Here is a 23,658-nt window from a genome sequence, read left to right on the forward strand (position 1 = left end):
GTTTTGTTTTGTTTTGTTTTGTTTTGTTTTGTTTTGTTTTGTTTTGTCTTGGTTTGTGACTTGGTTCTACTTGCCCTACATTAAACCACTTCTGTTCTGGTTTTGTTTTTGTTAAGCATAAAAATTTAAGATCTTCACCTTTTATAAATGTGGTAAAATAAATAGGTTGCCTCCATATTAGAGTAGGATGATTCACGGAGGTGTCAGTACTTTCAAGTTACCTAGAAATTATCACAAAATGATAAAAGAGCTTCAGGCGTAATTAAATAAGGATCTCAGTAGTATGATAATGCTTTTCCCTGAATGTATATTTTTGATATACATCAGTCTGGAAGTCTACCTTTGAAATGGCCATCTATTAATTATTTTAAAGAATGTAATTAACCAAAACAAATATATAGTATTTGACATTAAATAATTAATAATTTTATGGGCATCCCTACAGTGAAATATTTCATTATGTTCAGCAATCCAGAATATCACAAGGGGAATTTAATTTATGATTGAAGAAATGTATATTTCAGATAACATTTTTAACATTAATGATTGAGTCAATAGATGAGCTGCAACTGAGTCACACAAAAAAATGAATTTTTTAAAGTTTTCAAGCACAGAAAACACACTCTTTGCTTTATGTTGCTATAATACTTATCCCTAGTTTTTAAATGAATGAATTTATGGTCTTTTGTGAAGTGATAACATTTATCCTAAAAGATAATAATTTGTTCACTTCTAGAATTAATTAGTGTTATAAGAAGTTAACTAAGCTGCTGATAAAATTACCTTCCAATTAATTAATGAAAATAAATTGGCCATTTAATTTTTTTTGATGTGTCAAAAGAAAAAATGTTTCTAGACAAAAAGACGTTTTTTATTGGATATTTTATTTATTTACTATGCAGATGTCATCCCCTTTCCCCATTTCCCCTCCGTAGAACTCCCTATTGTACACCCCCTCTTCCTTTATGCTTTTATACCATCTTGATTATGGTCATTTCTAGGTTGAGGGTCTAGCAATACAATAGATGCAAATTGTCAAGGAACAAGCAATACAATAAACACAGATAGTCAAAGAACAAGCAAGAAAATAAAAACAAATAGTAAAAGAAAAAGCAAGACATTAAACACAATTACATTAACACCCCCATGATCACTGTTTCTAAAAGCTTATCAGGATGACCAAAGTATCTGGGCCTACTTCCCTGTCCTAGCTCAAGGTCATTTTCATATCTGAAGCCTACTTCCTTTTTCTAGCCTAATATTTAGATTCCTGCCTGAGAATACTTCTTTGTTCTAACCTAAGATTTAGATTCCTACCTGAAATTGCTTCTTTGTTCTAGCGTAATGTCAGATTCCTGCTTGAAACCTACTTCCTTGTCCTTGGCCAATGTCATATTCCTGCCAAGCAGGCTATTTGTTTGTCCTTGGCCCATGTCAGCTTCTTGACAAGCAGTCCCAAAGGCTCTCCACCTCCCCTCATTGTTTATTTCGTTAACAAGACTGAGCCTGTCTTAGGTCGTTCTGACAAGAATGCCTTCCTTACCTGTTATGGAATACGCATTATCAAAAGCAATGCATTTATGACTTAGGTTGGTAAGGCTCTGTGCAGAATCTTAATTAATGTTATAAGAGAGTAACTGAGTTGCTGATAAAAGTACCTTACAATTAATTAATGAAAATACATTGGTCATTTAATTTTAAGGAAGTGAATTAATTTTATTACTGTACAATATACATCAACCACATTTCTTGTCATTGAAAAAGATCTGAATAAGATGGAGTTATAGAGCAAGGTTTGATGTGCTCTCTACTTCACTCAACCAAATGGGTTGGAATGGTGAGCTTCATGCCAATATATCTTAAATCACTTGTTCTAAATGTGGCCAAAATCCAAACAAGGAACAAATAGCATAGTAAAAACTAAATGGCTATTAAATTTTTTCCCCTGGCCTATTAAAATTGTTTGCAGAGCAGGAATGACTGATCTCAGGTGCTCTCTACATAAGACCTAAAGCAAAGCCTGTGAATCTTTTCAGTAAGTAAGATTAGGACTTCTTTAAATCAAGGGGAAAAGGAAGTCATTCTCAGTTCTTTTACTTATCTATGTTTCAGATGTTATCCTCTTTCCACATTTCCCTCACCAGAAACCCCTTATCACACCCACACACTCCCACCTCCCCACCCTCGAATTCCCCCTCACTGAGGCATCCAGCATTCAAGGGACCAAGGCCCTCTGCTCCCACTGATGCCTTACAAGTCCATCCTCCTCTACATACACAGCTGGAGACATGTATCCGTCCATGTATGTTCCCAGGATAGCTGTTTAGACACAGGGAGCTCTGGTTGGTTGGTGTTGTCGCTATCCCCATGGGGCCAAAAGTCTCTACAACTCCTTCAGTCATCTCTCTAACTCCTCCACTTGGGACCCTGTGATCAGTTTGATGGTTAGTTGTGGTCATCCACCTCTGTATATGTTAGGCTCTGGCAGTGCCTCTCAAGAGACAGGTATATCAGGCTCCTGTCAGCATGCAATTTCAGACATCCACAACAGTGTTTGCATATGGGCATTGCACCTGGAAGGGATGCCCAGGTGGCACAGTCTTTGGACGGGCTTCCTCCAGTTTCTGCCCCACACATGGTGTCCTATTTGCTCCTGTGATTATTTTGTTACTCCTTCTAAGGATCAAAGCACTGAAACTTTGGTAATTGTTTTTCTTAGGCTTCATGTGGTCTAAGAGTTATGTCTTGGATATGCTGATATTTTGGGCTAATACTCACTTATCAATGAGTGAATACCATGTGTGTTCTTTGGGATTGGATTACCTCACTCAGGATGATACTTTCTATTTCCATCTATTTGCCCATAAATTTCATGAATTCATTGTTTTTAATAGCTGAGTAGTACTCCATTGTGTAATTGTACCACATATTCTGTATCCATTCTTCTGTTGAAGGACATCTGGGTTCTTTCCTGCTTCTGGCTATTATAAATAAGGCTGCTATGAAGATAGTGAAGCCTGTGTCCTTGTGATATGTTGGAGCATCTTTTGGGTATATGCCCAGCAGTGGTATCTCTGAATCCACAGGTAATACTATGACCAATGTTCTGAAGAATCACCAGAATGATTTCCAGAGGAGAGTGGTTGTAACTGCTTGTCATCCGACCAACAATGGAAGAGTTTTCCTCTTTCTTCACATCCTCACCAGCATCTGATATCACCTGAGTTTTTAATCTTTCTATGCAATTCTGACTGGTGTGAGGTGGAATCTCAGGGTTGTTTTGATTTGCATTTCCCTGATGATTAAGGATGTTGAACATTACTTATGCGCTTCTCAGCCATTCAAGTTTCCTCAGTTGAAAATTCTTTGTTGAGCTCTGTACAACATTTTTAATAGGGTTATTTGATTTTCTGGAGTCTAATTTCTTGAGTCCTTTGTCAATTTTGGATATTAGCCCTCTATCATATGTAGAGTTGATAAAGATCTTTTCCAAATCTGTTGGTGGCCATTTTGCCCTATTGACAGTGTATTTTGCTTTACAATTGCTTTGCAATTTTATGAGGTCCCATTTGTCAATTCTTGATCTTAAAGCATAAGCCATTGGTGTCCTGTTCAGTAATTTTTCCCCTCTGTCCGTGTATTCAAGGCTCTTCCCTACTTCTATTAGTTTCAGTGAGTCTGGTTTTATATAGAGGTCCTTGATCCACTTATACTTGAGTTTTGTACAAGGAGATAAGAATGGATCAATTTGCATGTTCCTACATGCTCACCTCCAGTTGAACCAGCACCATTTGTTGAAGGTGCTGCCTTTTTCCCACTGAATGATTTTAGATACATTGTCAAAGATCAAGTAACCATAGGTATGTGGGTTCATTTCTGAGTCTTTGATTCTATTCTATTGATCTCTTTGCCTATCTTTGTACCAATATCATGAGGTTGTTATCACTACTGCTCTGAATACAACTTGAGGTCAGGAATGGTGATTCCTCCAAAAATTCTGTTATTGTTGAGAATAGTTTTCGCTGTGCTGGGTTTTTTGTTGTTCCAAATGAATTTGAGAATTGCTCTTTCTATCTCTGTGAAGAATTGAGTTGGAATTTTGATGAGGATTGCATTAAATCTGTAGATTGCTCTCGACAACATGTTCATTTTTACTATATTAATCCTACCAATCCATGAGCATGGAAGATCTTTCCATCTTCTAAGATCTTCTTCGATTTCTTTCTTCAGAGACTTGAAGTTCTTGTCATACAGATCTGTCACTTGCTTGGGTAGATTCACAACAGGGTATTTTACATTATTTGTGACTACTGTGACAAGTATCATATCCCTAATTTCTTTCTCAGCCTGCTTATTCTATAAGTAGAGGAAGGATATTGATTAGTTTGAGTTAATTTTATATCCAGCCAAACTTCAGTTGCTGAAGTTTTTTGTCAGGGTTAGGAGTTCTCTGGTGGAAGTAATGGGATCACTTAAGTATACTATCATATCATCTGCAAATAGTGATAATTTGACTTTTTCCTTTCCAATTAGTATACCTTTGATCTCCTTTTGTTGTCTAATTGCTCTGGCTAAGACTTCCAGTACTATATTGAATAGGTAGGGAGAGAGTGGGCAGCCTTATCTAGTCCCTGATTTTAGTGGGATTGCTTCAAGTTTCTCTCCATTTAGTTTGATGTGGGCTACTGGTTTGCTGTATATTACTTTTACTATGTTTAGGTATGGGCCATGATTCCTGATCTTTCTAGGACTTTTCTAGGAAGGGGTGTTGACTTTTGTCAAATGCTTTCTCAGCATCTAATGAGATGATCATCTGGGTTTTTTTTTCCTTTGAGTTTGTTTATATAGTGGATTACGTTGTTGGATTTCGAAATATGAACCATTCCTGCATTCCTGGGATTAAACCCTACTTGTTCATGGTGGGTGATTTTTTGATGTGTTCTTGGATTCAGTTTGCACGAATTTTATTGAGTATTTTTCATCGATATTTATAAGGAAGATAGATTGGTCTGAATTCCTCTTTTTTGTTGGGTCTTTGTGTGGGTTTAAGTATGAGTATAATAGTGGCTTCATAGAATGAATTGGGTAGGGTTCCTTCTGTTTCTATTTTGTGGAATAGTTTAAAATGAACTGGTATTAGTTCTTCTTGGGAGATCTGATAGAATTCTGCACTAGAATCATGTGGTCCTGGGCTTTTTTTGGTAAGGAGACTTTTAATGCCTGGTCCTATTTCTTTAGGGGTTATAGGACTAGATAGTTTATTTGATCCTGATTCAATTTTGGTGTCTGGTATCTGTATAAGAAATTGTCCACTTCATCTAGATTTTCCAGTTTTGTTGAGTATAGGCTTTTGTATAGGATCTGATGATTTTTTGAATGTCTCAGTCTCTGTTGCTATGTCTCTTTTTTCAGTTCTGATTTTATTAATTTGGATACTGTTCCTATGCCCTCTGTTTAGTCTGGCTAAGGGTTAATGTATCTTGTTGATTTTCTCAAAGAATCAGCTCTTGGTTTTGTTGATTCATTGTAGTGTTCTTTTTGTTTCTACATTGTTTACTTCAGCCTTGAGTTTGATTATTTCCTGCTGTCTACTTCTCTTTGGTGCATTTGCTTCTTTTTATTCTAGAACTTTCAGGTGTGCTGTCAAGCTGCTAGTGTGTGCTCTCTCTAGTTTCTATTTGTAGGCACTTACAGCTATGAGTTTTCCTCTTAGCACTGCTTTAGTGTGTCCCACAAGTTTTGGTATGATGTGTCCTAATTTTCATTACATTCTAAAATGTCTTTAATTTCTTTCTTTATTTCTTCCCTGACCAAGTTATCATTGAGTAGAGTATTATTCAGTTTCCATATTTATGTGAGCTTTCCATTGATTATATAATTATTGAAGACCTGCCTTTGTCCATGGTGATCTTATAGGATGAATGAGATTATTTCAATTTTCTTGTATCTGTTGAGGCCTATTTTGTGACCAATTATATGGTGAGTTTTAGAGAAGGTACCATGAGGTACTGAGAAAAAGTTATATTCTTTTGTTTTTGGATGAAATATTCTATAAATATCTGCTAAATCCATTTCGTTTATAGCTTCTCTTAGTTTCACGTGTCTCTGTTTAGTTTCTGTTTCCATAATCTGTCCATTGATGAGAGTGGGTTGTTGAAGTCACCCACTATTATTGGGTGAAGTGCAATGTGTGCTTTGAACTTTAGTAAAGTTTCTTTTATGAATGTGGGTGCCCTTACATTTGATGCACAGATGTTCAGAATTGAGATTACATTTTGGTTGATTTTCTCTTTGATAAGTATGAAGTGTCCATTTTTATCTTTCTTGAAAATGTCTGTTTGAAAGTTGATTGTATTCAATATTAGAATGCCTTCTTAGCCGGGTGGTGGTGGTGCACGCCTTCAATCCCAGCACTTGGGAGGCAGAGGCAGGCAGTTTTCTGAGTTCAAGGCCAGCCTGGTCTACAGAGTGAGTTCCAGGACAGCCAGGGCTGAACAGAGAAACCCTGTCTCGAAAAAACAAAAACAAAAAAACAAAAACAAGCAAACAACAACAACAACAACAAAAGAATGCCTACTCCAGCTCGTTTCTTAGGACCATTTGTTGGGAAAATTGTTTTCCAGCTTTTTATTCTGAGGTAGTGTCTGTGTTTGAGGTGTGTTTCCTGTATGCAGCAAAATGTTGAGTCCTATTTATGTACCGAGCCAATTAGTCTATGTATTTTTATTGGGGAATTGTGTTCATTTATGTTAATAGATATTAAGGAAAGTGATTGTTGCTTCCTATTATTTTTGGTATTAGAGGTAGAGTTATGTTTGTGTAGCTATCTTCTTTTGGTTTGTTGGAAGATTATTTTCTTGCTTTTTCAAGGGTATAGTTTCCCTCCTTGTATTGGTGGTTTCCCTCTATTATCCTTTGTAGGGCTGGATTTGTGAAAAGATAATGTGTAAATCTGGTTTTGTCATGGAATATCTTGGTTTCTCCATCTTTGGTAATTGAGAGTTTTGCTGGGTATAGTAGCCTGGGGTGGCATTTGTGTTCTCTTAGGGTCTGCATGACCTCTGTCCATGATCTTCTGGCTTTTATAGTCTCTGGTAAGTCTGGTGTAATTCCTATAGGTCTGCCTTTATACATTACTTGACCTTTTCCCCTTACTGCTTTTAATATTCTTTCTTTGTTTTGTGCATTTGGTGTTTTGATTAATATGTGACAGAACAAATTTCTTTTCTGATCTAGTCTATTTGGAGTTCTGTAGGCTTTTTGTATGTTCATAAGCATCTTTTTCTTTAGTTTAGGGAAGTTTTCTTCTATAATTTTGTTGAAGATATTTACTGGGCTTTTAACTTGAGAATCTACATTCTCATCTATACCTATTAGCCTTAGGTTTGGTCTTCTCATTGTGTCCTGGATTTCCTAGATGTTTTGGGTTAGGAGTTTTTTCATTTTGTATTTTCTTTGACAGTTGTGTCAATGTTTTCTGTTGTATCTTCTGCCCCTGAGATTCTCTCTTCTCTCTTGTATTCTGTTGGTGATGCTTGCATCTATGACTCCTGATCTCTTTCCTAGGTTTTCTATCTCCTGGGTAGTCTCCCTTTGTGATTTCTTTATTGTTTCTACTTCCATTTTTATACCTGAATTGTTTTGTTCACTTCCTTCGCTTGTTTGATTGTACTTTCTTGCAATTCTTTAAGGGATTTTTGTGTTTCCTCTTTAAGGGCTTCTACTTGTTTACCTGTGTTCTCCTGTATTTCTTTAAGGGTGTTATTTATGTCCTTCTTAAAGTCCTCTACCATCATCATGAAAAGTGATTTTAAATCTGAATCTTGCTTTTCTGGTGTCATGGGGTATTCATGTCTTGCTATTATGGGAGAACTAGGTTCTGATTATGCCAAGTAATCTTGGTTTCTGTTGCTTATGTTCTTGCATTTGACTTTTACCATCTAGTTATTTCTAGTGCTACCTTCACTCACTGTCTCTGACTGTAACCTGTCTGTCCTGTTATCTTGGTTGTGTCAGAACTCTTCAGGATACAGCTCTCTCTGTGATCCTGTGATAATGAGATCCTGGTTGTGGTAGTTCCTGGGAGTCATGCTGCTTCTGGGATCCTGAAACCCTGGTGTGTCCACGCTTCTGAGATCATGTGATACTATTATCCTATGTTTCTGGGCTGTTAGAGCTCCTGGGAGTCCAGCCTACTTTGGGTTTGGGGTGATTAGGTGCAGACCTGGCGCCCTAGGACTGCTTGACCACAGGTGCAGACTGGATGGGTCCTGTGCCACTGACATTGAGAGATTTCCTGGATCCTCTAGGGTCCCACTTACTCCCTGTTTTGTGGGGTGGGGTCGGGGGTGTCAGCCTACTCACCTACACTCCTGGGAGTTTTAGGCCTCCTGGGAGTCCAACGTCCTCTGGTTTTGGGGGGATTGGGTACAGCGCTGATTCTTTAGGACTGCTCCAGTCACAGGCACAGACTGGAAGAGTCCTGCACCACTGGCCTTGAGGGAGTCCCTGGGTCCCTGAGAGTCCCAAATTTGGGGGTAGTCGTGTCACAGCCTACTCACCTACACTCATGGGCATGTTAGAGCTCCTGGGAGTACAGCCTCCTCTGGGTTTTGTGGAATTGAGTGCATAGCTGATGCTCTAGGACTGCTCCAGGCACAGGTGCAGACTGGAAGGCCAACAACTATATTTCATGTATAGCAATACAATGTACATATTAACTAATACTATAATAGCACTTTTGATATAGTGTTAAAAAGAAGAAAAGGGAGAATTTTTTATGTCACAAAAGCTACAGGACAATTTGTTAGTTAAAAAAAGAATTTGATTTTATCTGATCTATCATGAATAAGTGTTTACATATTACTTGCTTGGCATCCTGTGTATTTCTGTTGAGTGCTATCACTGTTCTTGCTCTCACTTCTTAGTACAATAATTTGAGTTTTATGTCTTCATAATCGTGTTTGCAAACTCTAAAATTTTAGTTTTAGTGTTATATAATCTTAGAAATGCACATTTCCAAACTTTTTCAACAAAATTGTGGTAGGTTTTTTAAAACCTAGTTCATTATATAAGATCTAACATATATAAAATAGCACACAAAACATACACTGCCACAAGCAGTGTGGTTTCTTCTTTGCCACATTCCTTGACTTTTTATCAGAGAAAAGGACTAACATAACTTCAGTTTTGACTTTGAGGCTTATTGTACGTATTTTGGATTGTATATTGTTTGTGTGATTACGTATTTGTTCATGAACATCGAAAATATGTCACAGGTTAGAGGATGCATTTTGAAATTTTCACTTAGATTTATGCTTACTAGTTCCCATGTGTTTTTGTATTGACGTAAGTCAGCCTTTTATAGAGTTACTCTACTTTAAAGAAGTTCTAACTTAATTGTGCTCTCTTCAAAATAAAGGTCTTCTCTCATTTCAAAGCATTTTTTTATTCATTTTAAAATATGTTGTTCTATCTAGCAACCTCTACTAATATGGAAGCAATCTCCCTTATTTCTGATACAAAGTCATCATTGAAATTATAGCATGTACAGTTAATGCATTGCACATTTTTCTAATGATTTCTTAAAACATACAAATCCAATTATGTCTAATCATTTACATGATAACTCTATTCTGTAACTGTAGTTTTTAAAAACCTGTCTTTGGGTTTCCATTGCTGTGAGGAGACACCAAAGCAACATTTATAAAAAACCAACATTTATTTGGGGCTAGCTTATAGGTTCTGAGGTTCAGTACATTATAATCAAGGCATGCTTTGTAGGCAGGCATGGCTCCGGAGGACCTGAGAGTCCTACTTCTTGTTCATAAGGGTACTAGAAGAAGACTGTCTCCCAGGCAACCACAAGAAGGGTCTCAAAGCCCACTCCCATATTGGTATATTTCCCCCATGAAGCCCACAACTCCTAATAGTGCCACTCTCTGTGCCAAGAATATTCAAACACCACAAAACTATGACATACTAATTTAATCTATAGTAAATTTGAGTCAATGTATGTCTATTCTTAGGCCAGTTTAATTCCTTCTAATCCCTTAATATGTTTGCTTTCCAGTGGAATCTTCTTTAGAATCGCCTTCAACATAGTTAGGTGGAACACCCCATTTTTAAAGAGTAATTATTTTATAACATTTCATAATTAACTTTTTATTGTGTTTGGGGTATAGGGGGTGGTGTGGAGAATGAGATAAGCTCTTACTATTAGTCCAGGATCATCTCCAATTGGTAAGCCTTCTCTACCAGCCTTCCAAGCGATGTTATTATGGATGAATTCAGCTATTCTCAGCCTGAAAGCCTTTTGTCATTCAACATGTAACAACAGTTGGGTCTCCAGTTGCATCTTGAAAGAAGCTTTAAATTGATTCTTCCATTGCATTCTATAGTTAGGGTAGGGAAATTTGGTGGCTAATTTAACTGTCCTTTCTTTCTGCAAGGGGAGGGTATCTTTTCTCTCTACATTTGCTATCCTACAGGTTCACTACAGTTTTTTGGTGAGTTTGAAAATATATATATATATATTTCTCTGAGGCCAGACCAGGCAGTTCTCCACTGTATATGTATCAGTGGCCTCAAGAGTGATATAGTAGGGTCTTCTGGTAGATCTATTTCCAATTTTTCTGAGAAACCTCCAGATTGATTTCTAGAGTGGTTTATCAGTTTGAAATCCCTCCAGCAATGGAGGAGTGTTCCTGTTTCTTTACATCCTTGCCAACATGTGCTGTCACTTAAGGTTTTGATCTTAGCCATCCTGATTAGTGTAAGGTGGAGAAATCTCAGTCATTTTGATCTGCATTTCCCTGATCACTTTGAATATTCCTTTAAGTGCTTCTCAGCCATTTGATATTCCTCTATTATGAATTCTCTCTTTAGCTCTATACCTCATTTTTTGATTGTATTGTTTGGTTTTTTGTTTGTTTGTTTTTTGTTTTGTTTATTTGGTGGTTAGCTTCTATAGTGTTTTATATATTTTGGATATTAGCCCTCTATCTGATGTGGGGTTAGTGAAGTTTTGTCCCAATCTGTAGGTTGAAGATTTGTCCTATTGACTATGGCTTTTGTCATATCGAAGCTTTTTAGTTTCATGAGGTCCTGTTTATCAATTCTTGATTTTAGAGCCTGAGCCAATGGAGTTCTGATTAAAGAGGAAATTCTCCCTCCCAGTGCCAATAAGTTAGAGGCTCTTTCACACTTTCTCTTCTATTAGATTCAGTGAAATTGGTTTTATGTAGAGGTTCTTTTTTTTTTTAATTAAGCAAAGTTTTATTGGAATGTGATCTTTCTCAGCTTTGTATACCATGTGTCTCCTTATGTCTTCACTTGTTTAGAGGTTCTTGATCCACTAGGACTTGAGTTTTGTGCAAAGCGACAAATATAGTTCTATTTTCATTTTTTTCACCTACAGACAGCCAGTTAGACCAGCACCATTTATTGAAGATGCTTTTTCCCCCCATTGTATATTTTTGGATTCTTTGTCAAAGATCAAGAATCCATTAGTGTGTGGTTTTATTTCTGGGTCTTCAGTTCTGTTCTATTGATCAACCTGTCTGTCTCTGTTCTGGTACCATGCAATTTTTGTGGCTATTTCTTTGTAGTATAGCTTAAAGCCAGGGATGGTGATTTCCCTAGAAGTTCTTTTATTATTAAGAATTGTTTTCACTATTCTAGGTTTTCTGTTTTTTTCAGATGAATTTGAGAATTTGTCTTTCCATGTATTTGAAGAATTATGTTGGAATTTTGATTGGGATTGTGTTGTCTGTAGATTGCTTTTGGTAGGATGGCCAGTTTTACTATGTTAATTCTACCAATCTGTTAGCATGGAAGAGCTCTCCATGAGGTCTTCTTCTATTTCTTTCTTCAGAGTTTCGATGTTCTTGTCACACAGATCTTTCTCTCTTTTAGGTAGAGTTACTCCAATTTTATATTATTTGTGACTATTGTGAAGGATGTTGTTTCCCTAATTTCTTTCTCAGCCCATATATAATATGTATGCATGTATGTATATATGTATGTATGTGTGTATATATATATATGTACATGAGATTGTCACAAAGGAACTAATACTATTAGATATGACTTAAAATAATTATAAATTAATTTTAAGAAATTCAAAATTAAAGACTTCAACAATAATTGCCAAAAAACATGTATAAGCAAACATGAAATGTTAGAAAATATTAAACATCATTAGATATTAATAAAATGCAGATTCGTTCACTATTACACACTATTTCATATGTACTAGAATCACTGATATATTTTAAAAACTTAAATATAAACAAGAACAGAATTTTTAACAAAGAGAACTTTTATAATTGCTGTAGGGAATGCAAAATGGTCTGATAGCATAGAAACTGCTTTAGCATTTTCTTTAATATCAGGTTGATATTAAAACTCCACTATTGTCTCCCTGGAGTATGAAAGGAGTGAAAACTTCTACTCTCACAAAAGACTGTGCATGAATATTGATAGATCTAGCCTAATAATTAACCAAACTGGAACCACATACCCTTAACAGAAGAATGGATATATCACCTTAGGAAAAGCTATGTGACAGAATATTACAAAGGACTTATGTTGGGAGCCTCCTGGCCTGGACCGTGTTGAAACAGGACACAGAGTAGGACTCTGATTTGGCTTTAAAGACTGATAGGCTCAGAACATTCTAGCTCTCTAACTATTGAAATGCTGATGATAATTCTTAAAAAGTCCTAAAAAACTTTCTTGCTAATTCTGAGGATTAAAAGCTGTTGGTTTAGGCAATTGACACTTCTAGCCTAACTGGGAGTGGGAGGGATTAAGTACTGTATCTTTTGTTCAATCTCAGCAGTAACTGTGAGACTCTTAACTTTCCCTCTGCTAGAAAAAATCACAGGAAGAAAAAAGGAAACTTTGAAGGGAATTATCATTTATTTTTTAGTTGTAAAAGCTAAGTTGTGAAAGCTCTCTTAAAAGGGGGGAAAGTGGAAAGATCCTATAAAGGATAAGGGAAAATTTACACTAATTTCTTTGTAGTCTTTGGCATTTAGCACCTCATCCTAAACTAGCAGGAGCTTAAGTAAAGGATTAATTGCTAGAGCCTTTTCCCTTTTGTCCAGGTGCTTCTTGCTTGTCAGGCTAGGGGAGGAAGTTTGACCCAGTAAACTTTGATTGAACAAGAAGAGAATAATGCTCACAAAAGAAAAAACTCTTACATAAGCACATATGCATAAATTCACATAAATTCATATATAGATTCATGTATACATATTTATACACTTCCATTTAAACCAGTTGGGCTCAGCTTGAATACATTCTCACAATTACACACACACACACACACACACACACATACACACACACACACACACGCATTTGGAGCAAAAGAACAAGTACCAGTGCAGAAAGAATTCACTCTTTCTGGATGAAAAATGAGCTCAAGTCTTTATTGCATAGAGAAAGAAAAAACTCCCCCTTTAATGCTAAATGAATTAAACTTGAGTTTGTAAGAAGAAAGCTTTGTTCCTTTTAGTTAAATTAAACCTGCCTTGTTATTAAGTAAAGATCTGTCGCATGGTAAGAAGTCTGTCTGTTCCTTCTGCTCTCTGCAACTTCTTCCTTTTTCCTCTTTCCGTTTGTATTCTGCATATTGCTCTCTTAGTTTTTTATGTTACCTATAGTTTCTAAACTATTCTACTCCGCATTCTCCTTCTAACCTTGCTCTTTCTTCCTGCTCTGATCTCACAATAATGCTCTTACTTTCAATAGCTTTTCTCCCAATGCTATGCCTTTATTTCTAAGTTCTTCTTGAGCTCAGTTCTGTCTAAAAAGTTCTCTTTTGTCCTGATTTAAAAAAAAAAAAAACTTCAGTCCTGTTCTAAAAAGTTCTGTCCAGATCTGTCTAAAAAGTGTTCTGTCTAAAAAGTTTTCCTCAGCTCAGTTCTGACTCTTCTCAATATCTTTAGCAATACATGTCTTTCAGAATACATGATCACATGGTAAAAATTTCATCACACATTTACATAAAATCAAATCATAAATCAAATAAGAAGATTACATCAGAGAAGGTTTACATCTGTATCTATTAGGAGTATTTATTTGGCTAAATGGTCATTACCTGTCATAGCGCCACAGGTTCATTAAGAGTTGAAAACCATAAGTAAGTTATTACTGAAGTTTTTTATAGATATACCCAGTGAATATTTTATTTTCTGTCCTAGTACCTATAATAAATCATTAGTTCCTTTTTATAACTTTTGGTTAATGGTTTTACAACCTCTTGGAATGTGCTTTAAGTAGTAGAAAGTCTGGTTACTATCTAGAAGTAATTAACTGGTAACACAATGGGAGCAGAGTTACAGTTTTGACTATCAGGAAAAGTCTTAATAGCAGCCCTATTATAAAAGGGTTTAATATATGTTGATATAATTTTAGAAATTCTTATAGGGCTAGCATTAATAGTTAAGAAGTCATCTATTTGTCTATATAGCATCACTCTAAGACAGTACATCTTTGTATTTCTGCAGAGATCTGCTCAAAAGGGAGAGGGCTAATACCTAGTGATTATTAGATATGCAATAATAACAGTAAAATCATATTAATAACAAGAATATTTCCTAAAATGATTTTCTCATGGGCCTTGCCTATCAGAGTTTCAGTGTAGATTTTCATCTAAGGTGAAGTCATCTTAGAAAGATTACCTACTAGTTATTAGCTTGTGCTATGATGGCTTCTGACAGATTTGTGCTAAAATCCAAGCATATTTACTATAGGATCCTTGAAAAGTAAGCTAATAACCCACCAGAGAATTACATTAAAAATGAGTTTCCTCTCATTTTTCTTGTCTTTGTTTCAATTGTCCTGCCTTCCACACTTCTATTACAAGCTCAGAAATTTCTTACCATTGGTGAGGTATAATCATGGAAATGAACTACAACTCTTTCTAAAAGTTAAAGGTGCCCTGCTTGCTCCTGTGGTTTCAGCTCTCAAGGTAGCCTCATACTTACATGCACTTTAACAACTAAACAATCTCACTAGGTGCTGTCTTAGACACGTTAGCCCAGATAGGTTCTGAACATGTACTCCCAAGTGAAGCAGCTGAATATTATATGACAGATACATTTTTCATGGTTTTGAAAAACTCCATAACTTATCTCTGATAAGTAACCAACTTAATTTCCAACCAAGAAAGTAAAAAACAAAAAAAAAAAAACAAAAAACAAAAAAAAACCTTCTTTTTCTTTAAATACTTGTTATTATTCAACTTTTTTTTATGATGGTCATTCTAACATGTTTTCTTATAATGATTCTTCATTTTTGTTCTCTTTAGAAGACTCCAAAGATGTACCACATTCAAAAAAAGATAAAGGTGAGTTCCTTACCTTTTGCACTTTTATACACTTTTTCTCAAGGACATAGGGTTCTGCTTTTTTAAAAATTCATTTTAGTTTAATATTCTTGATCTCAGTATAATTGTAGGCATTTCTGAGCAATGTATATGTGATATATTTGCTTTTAACTTATTCTATATTATTTATAAATTATTCTTCTCTTTGTATATTGAAGAAGAGCTAGGTTGACCTTATTTGTAAATATTTATCAAGTATTTTTATTACCTAATGTTTTTTTAAAATAACATTTTAATGATAAAAAATTATCACTTCATTAGTACAAATCTATTATTTCATCAAAAATTGTTTCTATTAAGAAAAACTTACCAATAGTAAAAGCCCTCTTCTAAAGGAAGAAAACAGAGAAGGAAAGAAGAATAGAATGTACACACGCACACAAGCACGCACGCACACATGCACGCACACACCACACATGGCTCATGCACTCCGAAAAGCTTTCCTACTTCCAAATGTTTAATATTAACCAAACACTTCCCAATGCTTGTCTCAGGAAAGTGAGAGTTGGAAGTAGCTTGTTAATTTTTGTCAATGTCATTTACTGAAGGGCTTTTAGTTTCTGACTTCGGAACTGCTACAACACAAGGACTTCTTCTAATATATTCTGTGGATAGTAAGAGTTGGCCAACTATTTTTCTTGCTATGAAAGTGTAAGTTTTGTAACTGTTCCTGAACTTTATTAAAAATGGGAGAATCATTGCCTTGAGTAAAGATACAGTCAGATAAATGGATACCCATGCCTTGCAAAATCAAATTTGAATTGAAGCTTGTAATGAGATGTATTACTAGAAAATGTATATATTGTAGGTAAAACTGAAAATTGATTTAGCAATTTAAAGATAAAGGGATTCCTTCTAAAACTAATTATAGATCTACTACATCTTCTGTCAGCTCGACTACTAAATATATATATATACAAAGGAGACAAACCATTATTACAATACATGTACTTTCATATTAAATACAACACTATTTACATAACTATAGTATAGAATGAACCAAAATGAAAGATAAAGGAATTGTGGAATGTATATACAATAGGTTATGATTTATCCAAAAACAAAACAACAAAAACATCTACAAAACAAAAAGCAAACAAAAACCATGGAATCTGATAACTGTATTAAGTGAAATAAAACAAAAGCCACCTAGCATCACTAAGCCTTTAAAAGTAAATTTCAGTTGCATACAAGAACACACTGGAATATTTGTGATAAACTGGAGATAACAAAAGAGAAGTAAAGAGTGAGTTAGCTAAGGGACACCAAAACCCACAATGGAAGACTCTGGTTTCCTATAACATCCTGGAGTAATACTGTTTAACCTACAAAACTGTTTAAAACAGCTTATGTGATATTTTGAAATACTGAAAGAAAAACAAAAACTCTCCAGTACATAAGAATAACAGACTTCTAAAGAGATTGAATAATTTAATTGTTACTACCCCTTGCTATCTAATTCCTAAGCATCAAAGACTGCACCTCAATAAATGAATGCATGTCAGTTCATCACCATTCATCAACACCCTAGTTGACAGGGACAGTAGAATTGCTAAGAGCATGCTTCTATACCTCAGTACACAGTTTATATAATGAAAGTCTGAAATGAACCAAAATAAAAACTTGGAGTGTGTAAAAATGGTATTTTCTGTCACTAAAATACTGTGCTTGAATATATAAGACACAAACCCAAGTGTATGCTACAGATCTCTGCATGTATTAATACTTCCCCTTTACTCTTTTATCCTTAGAAGTAACTGATGATGTATCATCACCAAAGAAGCAAAAAAGTAAGTTTATAATTAAATTAAAAACAGCTAACTCCTCCATTAATTAAGATACTAGTTAGATAATTAAACTTTAGAGGCTCTAAAGCAGTATTAGTAAAAAAAAATAATTAATTTTAGCATTGATCTGATAAAGCACTTTAAAGTTTCAAATAGAAACTTGTCATTTTTGTCTCAGTCAAGAGGCATAGGGTTAAAATAACTCTAAATTATTCTGAAGAGTCATTCATCCATAAGCTATTTAGCACAGCTCTGATCTTGGGTTCTCTACCTGAATATTGCTTAAATGTGTGTTACTGTCTGCTATGTAACAGATTAGTCAAAGTGGAGTGCTGAAATTCTTTAAATAACGTTCAAAAAATGTGGAAATATTTTTAGCTAATTGGTTGCTTGTATTCATTCCTAAAATTAAAAGTTCCTTTTGATGTTCTTGGACACTTGGCAACCTTTTAAGAGTCAGTGTCTGGAATTATTGATTATAGAATGTAATCAATATTCACATGGAGTTCCAGAACTTGGTGCTCAAGACTCTTTATCCAAGGTTTTCCAAGTGAGATATTTTTTTTTAGATTGTAAAGCAAGACACACACACACACACACACACACACACACACACACACAAATCATCACTACACAGACTACAGCAAACAATTTTTAAAATAGATCCAATAAGGCCATCACACACAATGCTTTAACGAACTAAACATTTATCTGAGAAAATAATTCTCATAGGATTTGCATGGTTTCCTACATGCCTTCTGAAGGAAATTGCTGAGATGGCTAATTAATTGAGAGGTTTGGATACCTACTATGCTATGAATGCTGCTATTGATACTGATATGGCTACACAAAAGTGTATCACTGGAATGCTTCATACAATCAGACTGTGAGAAATACAGGAGCATAAACAATCTTGATGCAGTAATTTTATATATCAATAAAAATTCCATGAAAAGGCAATTATGATCTGAACTACCATGCTCTTCCAATTGATAAACTATTGTTAATTTCAATTAGAATACATCAATAGTTGAAATCTCTTATTTCAGGAATAAGCATACAATGTGTAGATAGTATCAACACTACTTTCCTGTTGACTCTATCTTCCTTTTCCTGTTGACTCTATCTTCCCAGTGTGAGAAATTGAATGAAATGCATGGAAAGTCACTGTATTGTTTCTTATGCAAATATAAATTAGGTCAAAATAAAAAGAAATGTAATGAAGTCTCCAGCCATGTTGGGTCATGTTTCTACTATCACTCCTGATACTAAGGCATGATTAATCCCTTGAATTCAAAACCACTATGTGCCAGATAGTACGTAGCCCAGGCTAGCCATTGTTACAGAGAAAAATCTTTCCTCAAAGAAATATTTAATTTATTTTTAGAAAAAAATTACATGATGTAAAATATTGTTCAGTAAAACTTTTTACTTGTGGAATCTATTACTTCAAGTATTATTTAACATTTTCATCTTAAAATAGCAGTTTTACATCCTATTGTTCATGAATGTAAGTTCTAAATTTTTTAGAGCTAATGATATTTTTGCTAATAGCTCTTTCTTCTTGGGTTAGATGCATATGCCAGGGCAGAGCCTGCATCTGCAAAAGTTCAAATTAGATGGACATATATGAAGATGTTCTTGAATTTTATCACCAGTTGTTTATTTCTCCCTGACTCAGGCAGCTTTTTGCTACCTCCATTTAATGTACACTAGCTGTTGCAGTTTCAACAGCTTTAGGAAAAGAGGACTTGTGCTACCAAGATACAAGAAAACAGAAATAGAGTTAATTTCTGAAAACCCAGTTATTGAGGCTAGGCCATGCCTCTTCACTGGAATCTGAAGATACTCTTAACTTGACTCATGTATATTAATCTTAGTACTTGGGAGGCTGAAGAAAAAGAAATTTTGTGAGATCAGCCTAAGAAATATGAATACTATTTATACTTGTTTCAGCTTCCTTACCACACTTCATTCCATTCATACAAATGTGGCCATCTTCCTGTGTCCTACATGTCATGCTCTTCAATCATCATTTTCCTGTAGGCCTTCAGCAAGACATCTGTGATTGTTTACAATAATGTACATGGATACAATAGAAAATAGCACAGAGTTAGTGAGTATCTGTGACTATAGGAGAGGTATTTGATCTCTTAATACAGTTGCCTCCAGGGAAACCTGGTTCAGTATCCATAGCTCAGATTCTGCCCATAATATTTTACACCATGCTCCTTAAAAACAATTAAATTTCTTTATTTAGGTGGAGGTGGGGAAGTGGCATCTTAGTGTTTGAATCTCAGAAGATACCCTATTAGGAGTTGATTCCCTTGTTTCATCATGTGGGACCTGGGCCTTGAACTTAGGTAGTCAATATTGACAATGAGAATCTTTACACAATGAGGCATCTCACTGGCATTGTGCCATATTCAACTCGTTTTTCTGTGTTATTCTGTGCATGAAGCATCTGCCTTAGAGCATTGCCTGAAGAAGAAAACAGGTTTCTTCAAAAGATCTTATGCTTCCTGAAAAAAGATAAATGGAATAACTCACTACTTTAGGACTCACAGATGCTCTGAGACACTATTAACACACACACACACACCACCACCACCACCACTACCACCACGACCACCACCACCACCACCACGACCATCACCACCACCACATTCTATTCTCTGTTCATTTACTTTTGTCAGTATCCCATCATGATTTATGTTGTCTTGATACTATGTATAAAGAAGCCAAGTCATACTTAAGTACAGTTTTCTCCAGTAGTCAGGGACTATGTCTACTGTGGTGTACAGCCTCACAGTGCCTCCTGTGTTGCTATACAAGTACTAATTGTTTATAACAAAAATTACACTCTCTTCCTTAGGTCCCATCAGTTTCTTCCAATGTGTCTACTTGGATGGGTACAACGGCTATGGGTTTCAGTTTCCTGTCACTCCTGCCCAACATCCTGGAGAGAACCCTGGCAAATCAAACTCTCCAGGACAGAAGCAGCAAGAACAATAGATAACCATGCATGACCCTGACAACTGCTTTTACATGGTGAAAGTGAAAACTTCTCTTTTGTCCACAGTGGTCCAGGCAATCGAAACTATCCAATGTTGAGATTTCATTGTAAACATTTTGCCGGGCATAAAGAGATGACATTGACAAAGGAGTTGACTAATAAGCAAATGTGTTGAGGGTCTAATACTTGAGAATCTTATTTGTGTCTGTTGCTATAGGAGGGGTACTTACATTAAGCTCTTTCTAGGCGTTATAAGGTAGTATGCTCATTAAAGTTTACTTTTAAATGTAATTGACACAATTACAAAATGAGATTTATGACTTTAGGTAGATAATTTTAAATTGGCAACACTGACTGTGTTCTAATTTTAAATAGTACAAGGCCGTATATAAAAGTTATTCTTCTGCATCTTGTAGGTAGACTCAGATTATCCAGAAACCTATGTGTATCATTATATTCTTTTCTGTTTCTAGTTCAGTTTTGGCAAGGCTCTACATAGGTATGTCTTACACCAGAGGGTTCTAAATCCTTTGCAATATTCTTAATGATCAGATTATCTAACAGATGGAACATGACAAAGAATAAGTGGTTATTGGATCTTATCTCTGAGGTTGTCTTGAGCTATGCTTAAGATATTCTCTCCTATGGACATAAACTTGCAGTTCAGCAGGTCTGGAAAATCACTTGTTTAATATGCAAGTAAATGAGATATGAAATATTTACATTTCTCTAGATTATGCCCCAGTAAATCAATCACCTGGGTGAAGGTTTAGATCAAACAATAACTATGGTTGACCAATACAAACATAGTTTTATTTCTCAATACATACTTACTGTGAAATTAAGTGTTTCTTTTTTCAAATGGAAACAATACAAATGCCCTACAGGCTTAAGCAAGATATTTTGGGCATAGACATGTTCATGAGATTTCTTACTTTCTTTTTGGACTAATTGAACATTAATGACAGTTAAATGAATGGCAGTTTTAACTTACTTGTCCATGCATCACTGAAAACAACTGTTGAGAATGTTCATCTTCTTGATAATACAGACATTCAATTTTCATGAACTTTTCTTATCAACTCTAGAAAACGTGATTGTACTTTTTCATCAAGTTTTCAGTTGTAGCCGAACTTAGGACAAATTAACTCACTAAATACCTTGAGTTACCATTTTTTGGAGGTATCATAAGCTTAGCCAATGCTCAGCTTGTGAACTAGCTGTGTGATTGGCTTTCAAGTACTGCAGCCAAACATAGTTCTTGAGATCTAAGACAAAGGTCCTTTTTATCAATATTCAGATAGAATGTGGATCATATACTCGGCATTAATGATGGAATGTCAGTGACTTTTGTAAGAAAGTTAGCTTCAACCAGATGCTAACAGACAGAATTCACACCACAAAAGCCAACGCTACAATGAATTAGATTAATGGAGCCCTTTGGAGGGGAAGGAATACATAATTGACAAGAGCAAATGGTATCATTTTTCAAAGCTGATTCATTCAGCAATTCAAACTTACAAAGAGAACAGTGGATAGAGTGCTTTACTTAATTGCAGTTTCATCCATGCAATTTCTTGAGTATTGAACAGAGAACAAATGTGATAGTTGTTTTAAAAGACTTACTACAGAATGAGTTATCCACTAAGTTATTACCTTTCAATGACTATATACTATGCACTTAGTCTTTCTATTCTGTGTCAGATAATAGAACATGTAACATAATACAGCAAAAGATTTTACTTCATGTTATTCTGGCACAATGAATGACATTGAAAAATGTATTACATATATTAGGTCTGTATCTCCAGGATTCAAAGAACCATCAAAACAAACAACTCAGTACTTCGCAGAGTTACTCTGGAGACAGATAAAGTATTTTAATATGAATTTGTTTGAAAACATTTTCTGAAATTGTGTCTTTGGAGATTACATTAATCTTGTCTCCATCAACTTTTAAATATCATCATCTGTTTTCTTTATGAAACAAATTAGCAAAATATAATAGATGTTATTGTAAATTTAGGTGTGAATTAGAGAAAAATTATGGTGTAATTAATATTAACAATAATTGTTAAGGTTTGTCTAAAATTTCAATGACGAGTATAATTTGAAAATATTATCTAAACTGTCATCTGTTTGTATCTTTACATTAATAAAACACTTCTGGCCCTTAAATTGAGTTTAATGGTTTGTATCTTTTTTTTAAAAAGGTATAAATGGTTCATTTTTCATTTTAAAATTTACTTCATTTTTTATGCCATATTAGTCAAAATGTATAAGTGACTGATTAATTTTTTGACTTTGTCTAGTGGGTTTGAGTCCTTCATATTCCTGCATACTCCCTTTTTTCATCCATCTTGGTATATGAAAATATACAGAAATAAGAACATTTATTTTAGCCCATGTTTTCTTATTTCTCTACAGTTATATAACTTCTGTACATCATTTTACAAATATAACCAAAGTTAGTTTGTGTGTTTTCCTCATGTAAAGGACCTCTCTGTTTACTCATTCTGATATACTCTTGTCTAAACTCTTCAGGGAAACATTTCAGAGTTGTTATTACGTATTTAAGAACTCTGCCTATTTCCTTGAACATTCTTGCTGAATAAAAAGGCAAGAAGAGTAACAAATATTGCTGGTAGAAAACTAAGATTTCTTCTATTTCAGCTAACATCTTCAGAAAATGAAAATACTACAAGATACATAAAAGGACGTTTTTTAAATCACCTTTTCTAAATGGGTCAATGTGAGAAATGTATTTAATACTAATCATGTCTAATTTTTATTGCACTAATAGTGAATAGAATTAAAAGAGAGGCTAACCTTCATAATCATAGCTTCAAAAAAAGAGATAACTGTGGATTTTTGTGGAATGTGTGGAAGTTACTGAAAACTTCAAAGTTAGGTCTTAAACCTTAGCCAACTCTTATATATCCTTACCTACTTCTTGGGATATTTTTAATTATTCTGTATTACTTAAAAATTATATTTGCATTGTCTATGTACCTGCATAAGGTAGTATAACTGGATTATAGGTGCTGGAGAATCCAGAATAGAAATATAAATCCCCTAAAGTTGAAGCTTCAGGATATCATAGACAGCACATTATAGATGCTGGGCACCAAACTCTGTTTCTCTGGAAGAGCACCATATACTCTGTTTAACTATCTCTCTGGCCACTTGGGCTTTTATAACAACTGCTGACTGGTTTTTCTAATAGCCTCCAAATCTATCTTTAAAATCATAATCCATGTTGTAAACATCTGTGCAAAGACTTACTTTCTTCTGCTCAATAGCTGAGAAATGTCTACCATGTTCCTTCTACATTATGTAAGGCAAAGAAAATGGACCATAGAGGAGCTGGGTAACAGAATAATGACAGCTTGCTTATCAGGTTATGCTGTGCTGTGCTGTGCTGTGCTGTGCTGTGCTGTGCTGTGCTGTGCTGT

At 35.0% G+C, this 23,658-nt stretch overlaps 1 protein-coding gene across 1 annotated transcript in view; it reads left to right on the plus strand.

The window, feature by feature from the left end:
• The window catches only part of LOC114620377 (triadin-like), a 78,296-nt gene extending 58,094 nt beyond the window's left edge, over nt 1-20,202 (plus strand). The window contains exons 12-14 of the mRNA XM_028766470.1: nt 15,323-15,361; nt 17,152-17,190; nt 20,063-20,202. Coding sequence (XP_028622303.1) covers nt 15,323-15,361; nt 17,152-17,190; nt 20,063-20,202 — 218 coding nt within the window. The remainder of the gene's footprint in view (nt 1-15,322; nt 15,362-17,151; nt 17,191-20,062) is intronic.
• Nucleotides 20,203-23,658: the final 3,456 nt, after the last annotated feature.

Source organism: Grammomys surdaster, unplaced genomic scaffold, assembly GCF_004785775.1.
Source record: "Grammomys surdaster isolate TR1022 unplaced genomic scaffold, NIH_TR_1.0 168, whole genome shotgun sequence".
NCBI lineage: Eukaryota > Metazoa > Chordata > Mammalia > Rodentia > Muridae > Grammomys > Grammomys surdaster.